We start from the raw sequence: 9375 nt of genomic DNA, 5'->3' as shown, positions 1-9375 counted from the left end.
GAATTCTTCAGCACAAATCTACACCCTTTGGCCCATCTCATCCCTCCTCCCCTTTCTTCCATGGTCTACCCTTGCCTATCAGATTACCCCTTTACCAGCCCTTCTCTTTCAGCAATCAACTTCCCCGCTCTGTACTTCAGCCCCATGCCCTCTCCCAGTTTCACCTATCTCCTGTCACCTTGTACTTCTTCCCCTCCCCCCACCTGATGAAGGGTCTTGGCCCGAAACGTTGACTGTTTACTCTTTTCCAAAGAAGCTGCCTGGCCTGCAGAAAGCTTCCAGCATTTTGTCCATGACACTTCAGCACTATCAAGGGCACTTACCATGCCATCCCCCACTCTGTTCTTGGAAAGTCTGATCACCTGGGTGTACTTCTACTTCCAGCGTAGAGGCAGAAACTAAAGACCACAGCACTGGTGAGGTCTGAGAAGATATGGTCAAGGGAGGGAGAACAGTGCTTACAGAACTGCTTTGAGTTGGTGAACTGGCCAATATTCAGGAATTCATCTTCAAATCTGAATGAATATGCCACAGTTGTCACCAACTTTATTAGGACCTGTGTAGGTGAGTGTGTACCAACATACTGAACATATCCAGACCAAAAGCTGTGGATGAACCAGAGGATTGATAATCTGCTGACGGCTAGATCTGTGGCATTCAAGGCCGGTGATCAGAACTACACAAGAAGTGCAGGTGTGACCTATGGAAGGTTATTTTAAGGGTGAAAACACAATTCCAATGGAGGTTAGAAATGAAATCAAATGGACGTCTGCTCTGTCATTGCTTCTTACAAAGTGAAACCTAACATTGTTAATGGCTGTGATGTTTCACTTTCTGATGCTCAAAGCCTTTTTTGCACACTTTGAAAGGGAAAATAAAACTATAACTGTGTGAGTCCTTGCATCGTCTGGTGACCCTGTGGTCTGACTTGGAGGCCAATGTCAGAACATCTTTCAAGACGATGAACCCTCACAAGGTGTCGGGTCCTGATGGTATGCCTGGTAAGGCACAGAAAACCTGTGCCAACTGACTGGTGGTAGACAATTTCAGTCTCTCACTGCTGCAGTTGGAGGCTCCCATCTGACAGAAAAGGGCAGCAATCATACCAGTCCCAAGAAGAGCAGGGTGAGCTGTCTCAATGATTATTGCCCAATTGAACTCACATCTATGATGAAGTGCTTTGAGAGGTTTGTTTTGCCAAAATCAGCTCCTGCCTAAGCAAGAATCTGGACCCGCTGCAATTTGCCTATTACCACAATAGATTCACAGCGGATGCAAACTCACCGGCTCTGCACTCGGCTTTGGATCAGCAGGACAATAGCAATACCCACATCAAGCTGTAGTTTCTTGATTACAGCTCAGTGTTCAACACCATCATACCCTCAGATCTAACCAAAAAGGTCCAAAATCTGGGCCTCTACCTCCCTCTGTATCTGGCTCCTTGACTTCCATATCAGGATACCACAGTCAGTGTGGATTGGAAGTAAAATTTTGCTGACAATCAACACTGGCACAACTCAAAGATATGTACTTAGCCCACTGCTCAATTTCCTCTACACCCATGACTGTGTGGCTAGGCACAGCTCAAATGCCATCTGTAAATTTGCCAATGGGTAGAATCTCAGATGGTGATGAAGAGCCATACAGGAGTGAGTCAGATCCACCGGTTGAGTGATGTCACAACAGCCTTGCACTCAGTGTCAGTAAGATCATGGAGTTGATTGTGGACTTCAGAAAGGGGAAGTTGGGGGAACACACACCAGTCTTCATCGAGGGATCATCAGTGGAAAGGGTGAGCAGTTTCACGTTCCTATGTGTCTATTCTGGGACTAACATATTGATGCAATTACAAAGAAGGCATACCAGCGGCTATAATTCATTAGGAGTTTGAGGACACTCAACAAAGACTCTGGCTAATTTCTGAGATGCACCGTGGAGAGCATTCTAACTGGTTGCATCACTGTCCGGATTGGAGGGGAACTGCTCAGGATTGGAAAAAGCTGCAGAAAGTTGTAAACTCAGCCAGCTCCATCATGGGCACCAACCTCCCCAGCATCAAGGACACCTTCAAAAGGTGATGCCTCAAAAAGTGGCCTGTGTCATTAAGGATCCCATCACCCAGAACATGCTGGCTTCTCATTGTGATCAACAGGGAGGAAGTACAGGAGCCTGAAGACACACACTCAATGTTTCAGGAGCAGCTTCTCCACCATCTGAATGGACAATGAACCAATGTACATTATTTCACAATTTTTTCTTTTTGTGCTACATATTCATTTTTTTTATAGATATTATTTATTACAATGCATTGTTGCTTGCAAAATCCAGAACTGACCTGACGGCACACCACTGGTCAATGACCTCCAATCAGATCCCTACGGCACACTGTCGGTTAATGACCTCCAATCAGATCCCTATGGCACACCATTGGCCAATGACCTCCAATCAGATCCCTACGGCACACCGTTGGCCGATGACCTCCAATCAGATCCCTACGGCACACCACTGATCCCTACAATGCCCCACCAATCATATAGGATTTTGTATTCTGCTGAGTAGATCACATAGGATTCCATGCAATCTTAACCTTCCAGTCTGGTCAGCTATGTGAGAACTTTGACAAAGGCTTCGCTAATCATCCCTCTCCCTGGCTTCCTTTGCTTGAAGCAAAGCAAATCCAGTCTCTCCTAACTGTTCCTATATCCTTGTGTCTCTTTGCTATTTAATCCTCTGGTACTGTGTCTAGAACTGTATGCAGGATTCTAGCTGTGCCCTAAATGGTACTTCATACAGTTCTAGCATTATATCTAATACACTTAAATTTTTTTTGTCCTGATAGATTCAGGAGTCTCTGGTTTTCTCCTCTTCCTCTATCCCCTTTATTATGTACCTCCCCCCGCATTGTTTAAAGACCCCCCCCAAAAAAAACTCATTGCTTCACAATTCTAGAGATTGAATTTCATTTGTACTTTTGCGCTTACTTAAGCACCCTGATCCAAGGCAGCAGATTTGAACTTATTCCCCTGATAACCATTGCTAGCTTCGTACCTCATACACTTTTGTGTGAGGTCTCGATATGTCAAGAAAAACAAGGAGCCTAGCACTGAGCCTCATGGTAATACTTTCTAATCTCTTTCATGAAGTCAGTTTTGAAATGGACAGCGTTTTTTGTAATCAGTTTTTAACGAAAGTAGCAATCTATTGGATTGACTCCTTCCCAATAGTAAAACCAGGAAGTGATCCGCAGGAGGTTGTGAACAATGCAACAACTACCTGCGTAGAACTGACTGTCCCCACCACAAACACTGTCCTAAAGGGACAGAATAAAGTAATTACAAATAAAAAAGCATAAGATATAGTTCTGGTGAAAGTAATATTTATTTTTAATGTGACAACAGCAAATGTTTGACAAAGTAGTTCTTTAAACAATGGAATTATTGTGCCACCTGTTCTGTTCATGGAGCTGGCACCGCTCACCTCTATATACCTTGTTTTGGTTAAAGAAAAATAACGTGAGCATCAGCCAAAGGCTAAGATCTGAGCAGCTATCATAAAGGGCGCTATATTAAAGCTGCTCAAATTCATAGATGACTTTCACACTTCTGTACATTGGGAAGTATAATCTACTGATAAGTTGCTGGTTGGTCCTCAATTTTAAATGGAAAAGAACATTGCCAATCTTCGAACTCCAAATTGCTGTGAGGATCTGCCCAAACAAAACCTTTCAAACGAAGTGGAATATGAAGATGCAGAGACTTTGGAATGGCCCCAACGGCAGTTGAAATGAAAGTCTTCCTTTGCTTTTCTTTCTGAAGTAGTTTTGCTGTGGCTTCATATTGATAAGTACACCGTTCCTGGGCAAATAGGCAGCCAATCATGCTAATACCGGCTGACTGTCGGGGTTTTCTTTGTGGGTTAGTCTCACAGAGGTGCACATCAGTGAACTGAAGAACCCGGAAACATCATATGGAACTTTCACCCAACTGTTTTCTTACACAACTAAACCCTACTTCTTCCTTGTTCTTAGGAATTAATTTTGTTCAACACTCGGCTTTGTAGCCAGCTATTCATTAAACATCAACTACTTTAACCCCATGATTACTGCTCCTTTTCTAATTCAAAATTGTATCTACTACAAAACATTGAACTGGAGGTGGTAACCGTTTGGCGATGGCCATTGCTGCACACCAACCTCCTTTCTACACGAATCCTGCACAATTTCTCCTAACCTTTATTGAAAATAATATTCATCAAGTAATCAATTACTCCTCTGTGTACTTTTTGTAGACAATTCCTTGATTTGCACAACTCCTTATTTGACGTGATTATACTGATGTAATCCTGTCATTTCGGTTTATCCTCACCAGGACTTTGAAGGGATTAACTGACAGCAACAACTGATTTGATTTCTGTTCCTAGTTTATTCCCCCATCATTTTTCAAGGTGAGAAAGCTTAAAATGTTTAGTTACCCTCCATAATTGGGGTTCCCAACCGTTTTTTATGCCATGAACCAATAGCATTAAGCAAGGTATCTGGACCCCAGAGTGGGAACTCCTGCTTTATTCAAAACTAGGGTCTGATGTAAAGTTTTAACAACTTAACTCCTAAACATTTTATTGCAATGGGGAAAAATACTGTAAACTTAAAGCTGAAGTTCCTGATAAATGAAGTTAGTGAGTGACATGTAATCATCTTGTAACAACAGAATAACTCTCTGTTACAAGAATCAGTGAAGCTCAGTCTAAAGTTTCGAAACTCTATTTGCCAGTTTTCCTCACAGGAGTCTTTCTGCTCTTTCTGTATTTCCCATTCTGCTAGCTGTTCCCTTGAATCTCATCTGGACATGGTTACAGCAAATTCTCTGTTTTGTAACTTTTTCAGAGATCTCTTTTTCCTTCTTAGGAGTAAATTTAACCCATTTCATCCAACCAGCTTTTACAACTTCATATAAAGTAACAGTAAGGGAAGGAATACTTTGCATGGCAGGTAACGTAAAAAAAATCAACAGTGTCACATTTTAGTACTATCAAACCCAGACCAACATTTAATGGGAATATTTTAGTTTTAATAAACTTCATCCAAAAATAGTATAACAAACAGAGAACAATGGAAATATTGAAGTGAGAAATGATTTGACTACCCTGCTGCATTGGTTTGCTGTTCAATTACAGATATGCAAAGCCAGACAATAGCAAAATAATTACTAACTTATAAAATCACAAACCATGCATGTATACTCTGAATGTTTTAGATAAGGACTCTGTTTCAAGGACCCTGAATTGTTACTGTAACTGTACAATCGGGCTGCATGAAATCTGTTTTCCCTCTCTAACTGGAAACATTCTTTTTTCATTATTTATAGACCTCCAGCTGGGGAATCCCAAACATACTCCATGTTAACATGACTCAACCTGAATAATGTATTAACGTCAGTGTCAACCTGTAATTTTTAAAATATAAAGTGATCACGTTTTATTGCTCTGTGAAAAGTTCCTCCCAAAGAATGTTGATGGTGCAGCAGCAGTTGTACTGGTACCACGACTTTCTCAACCTCTTCTATAGCTACAAGGACTGAGTCCATGCCATTTATGGCTGCTTTACCATACACTCACTTGCCATTTAATTGTACTTTGTTTTGTACGTACATATGTACACACACACACACACACACACACTCTCACACACAAAACAACCTCGGCAAAGGGACTGGTCAGCCTCCTGAGGGAGGCATTGAAACCATCTAAAAGAAGAACCTGAATGGTGGCTGTAGCCAAAACCGCTCATTGATCTTGAAGACTCCCCCTGTTCTTGCTGTGGAGGGTGTGATTAGAAACACACTTTATTGTGGAGCTTCTAACTGTTCCTATACATGGTTTGTCAGTGAATGTTGCAACCTTCACTGTAATTCCCCTAGTAATTATTCATGACAGAGGCAAACCTATGTTCTTCATGTCTTCAATAGTGTGATAAGATGTGTGCCACACCTGCTCAGGACTCCCTCTATGTGTGATGTTCGTTTCAGCACAGTATCTATTCCAAGTTAAGTTATCAAGCAGGCGGATAAGACAGGTCACAGACGAACCTGGCAGGCAAATTAATCCTCATGGGCCATCCAAACATGAATGGTCTGAAATTTAAATTTAACTCCCCTGAATCTTCAAACCTCAACATCTCCAGACCACTAATTTACAATGAAATCCAGCCCATGGCACTCTGAACATGAAAAATACAGGTGGAAACTGCTCACCTTCGTTTCTCCTTCAGTATGTTATTACCTTAAGGAAGACCCTACCACATCTTGAAGTACAGAACCAGAATGGTGAGTTACACTGTGGCCACACTTGTCTAATCCTATTAAACCGTGGCACTAGTTCAATGTCATCAGAATTATGGCAATAAAATATTTAATTAAAGTTAGAGCAACGTTTGCCAGATTTTGTTCTGAACTTCCACCAATAATGAATTTGTACTTCTGATGCTCAGTTTATTGCTGTCAGTTTTAATCGTTTCCCTCACCTCACCTTGGTGTTAGTTTAACCCTGAACTTGGCAGTGACAGCAAACTTTTATTTCAGAAACAATAGTCAATATCTGGTTTGGACTTGAGCCTTTTCATTTGATTAAATTAAATATCTTTCCTTGAAATCATGCGGGAAGTCCCAGGAGGCTGGCTGAGTGCCAGTGTCAATGTTAAGTTCATAATCAGTTTATTTTCAAGTCATCTTTGAGTTTCAGCATATGTTAGGGCAAAAAGATAGTCTTCTCTGCCACCTCTTGTCGCAAGCAAAAGATGCTGAAGTTGGGTGAGCTGACCATAGTCATTCTTTGATTGGCTGGTGTTTATCTCCAGAGACACGTACTGGGCTGTGCCTCACTGGCAACAGGTCGTAGTGACTTGGGATGTGGCTGTTCCTCGGGAGGTCATAGGGGTTCTGACTGCAGCTTGGGGGAGGTGCCTGACCACCCTGCACCACACTGACAGTTGGCTCTAGAGAGGAGAAACAAAAATCGCTCGTTACCCGACGCAGATTTGGGGACCAGTTCATTGAGCAACTTTGCTCTATCTGTCACAAAGGTGGGATTTCCTACAGAACATGGAACATAGAAATCTACAGCACATTACTGGTTCTTCAGCCCACAATGTTGTGCCGACCATGTAACCTACTCTAGAAACTGTCTGGAACTACCCTCCTGCATAGCCCTTTATTTTTCTAAGCTCCATGTACCTATCTAAGAGGCACTTAAAATATTCTATTGTATCCGCCTCTATTACGTTCGCCGGCAGTTCATTCCACACACCCAACACTCTGTGTGAAAATCTTATTCCAGACATCCCCACTGTACCTACTTCCAAGCTCCTTAAAACCGTGCCCACTCGTGTTAACCATATCAGCCCTGGGAAAAAGCCTCTGATTATCCACACGATCAATGGCTCATGTCATCTTATACACCCTTATCAGGTCACCTCTCATCCTCCGTCGCTCCAAGGAGAAAAGGCCAAGTTTACTCAACCTATTCTCATAAGGTATGCCGTCCAATTCAGGCAACATCCTTGTAAATCTCCTCTGCACTCTCTCTATAGTATCCACATCCCTCATGTAGTGAGGTGACCAGATCTGAACACAGTACTCCAAGTGGGGTCTGACCAGGGTCCTATATAACTGTAACATTACCTCACGGCTCTTGAACTCAGTCCCATGGTTGATGAAGGAGAACACACCATATGCCTTCTTAACAACACTGTCAACCTGTGCAGCAGCTTTGAGTGTCCTATGGACATGGACCATATCTCTCTGATCCTCCACACTGCCAACAGTCTTATCATTAATCCTATATTCTGTCTTCAAATCTGACCTACCAAAATGAACCACTTCAGACTTATCTGGGTTGAATTCCATCTGCCACATAGCCTAGTTCTGCATCCTATCGATGTCCCACAGTACCCCCAAGCTTTGTGTCATCAGCAAATTTACTAATCCACCCTTCTACTTCTTCATCCAGGTCATTTATAAAAATCACAAAGAGGTGGACCCCCAGAACAGATCCCTGCAGAACATTACTGGTCACCAACCTCCATGCAGAATACGAACCATCTACAACCACACTTTGCCTTCTGTGGGCAAGTCAATTCTGGATCCACAAAGCAAGGTCTCCTTGGATCTCAAGCCTCCTTACTTTCTGAAGGAGCCTTGCATGGGAACCTTATCAAATGCCTTACTGAAATTCATATACACTACATCCACTGCTCTACCTTCATCAATGTGTTTTATTACATCCTCAAAGAATTCAATCAGGCTCGTAAGGCATGACCTGCCCTTGACAAAGCCATGCTGACTATTCCAAATCAGATTATGTTTCTCCAGATGCTCATAAATTCTGCCTCTCAGGATCTTCTCCAACAACTTGCCTACCACTGAAGTAAGACTCACTGGTCGATAATTTCCTTGGTTATCTCTACTCCCAGTGGCCAATCATTTCAATTCGACTTCCCATTCCCATTCTAATATGTCAGTCCATGGTCTCCTCTACTGCCATGATGAGGCCAAACTCAGGTTTAAGAGCAACACTTCATATTCCATCTGGGTAGCCTCCAACCTGAGGGCATGAACATTGATTTCTCTAACCAATTAATTTCTCCCCTTTCCCCCTTCTCTCTTTTTCCATTCCTCATTCTGGTTCCACTCTTACCCCTTCTCCTCCCCGCCCATCGTCTCCCTCTGGTGCCTTTGCTTTCTCTCAAGATCCATTCTCTTCTCGAATCAAATTCCTTCTTCTTCTTCAGCCCTTTAGCTCTTCCACCTAACACCTCCCAGCTTCTTACTTCATCTCCCTCCCCCCACCCACCTTCGTCCTCATCTATCGCCTGCCAGCTTATACTCATAAGACAGAGCAGAATTAAGCCACTCGACCTATCAGGTCTGTTGTGCCAGTTTATCATGGCTGATTCATTCCCCTCTTAGCCCCATTCCTCTGCCTTCTACCCGTAACCTTTCACATCCTGACTAATCAAGAACTTATCAAACTCCATCTTAAATGCACCCAGTGACCTGGCCTCCAAAGCTGCCTGTGGCAACAAATTCCAGAAATTTACCACCTTCTGGTGAGAAAAATTCCTCCTCATCTCTGTTCTAAATGGCTGTCCCTCTGAGGCTTTACCCTCTGGTCCTAGACTCCCCCACCAAAGGAAACAATCACTCTATCTAGGCCTTTCAACATTCAATAGGTTTCAATGAAATTCCCCTTCATTTTTCTAAATTCCAGTGAGTACAGGCCCACTTCAATCACTGCCTATACAATAACCCTTTTATTCCCAGAATCATTCTTGTGAACCATCTTTAAACCCTCTCCAATGTCAGGATATCCTTTCTTAAATAC

General features: G+C 42.6%; 1 protein-coding gene across 3 annotated transcripts in view; it reads right to left on the bottom strand.

Annotated features, from left to right (window-relative positions):
- Nucleotides 1-3376: 3376 nt before the first annotated feature.
- The window catches only part of megf11 (multiple EGF-like-domains 11), a 454053-nt gene continuing 448054 nt past the window's right edge, over nt 3377-9375 (bottom strand). For all 3 annotated transcript variants that reach the window (XM_063066247.1, XM_063066248.1, XM_063066249.1), the window contains one exon: nt 3377-6988. In XM_063066247.1, the coding sequence (XP_062922317.1) occupies nt 6819-6988 (170 nt within the window). In that variant the 3' untranslated portion in view covers nt 3377-6818. The remainder of the gene's footprint in view (nt 6989-9375) is intronic.

Source organism: Mobula hypostoma, chromosome 13 (genome assembly GCF_963921235.1).
Source record: "Mobula hypostoma chromosome 13, sMobHyp1.1, whole genome shotgun sequence".
Classification (NCBI taxonomy): domain Eukaryota; kingdom Metazoa; phylum Chordata; class Chondrichthyes; order Myliobatiformes; family Myliobatidae; genus Mobula; species Mobula hypostoma.
This window is presented reverse-complemented; position numbering and strand designations above follow the sequence as displayed.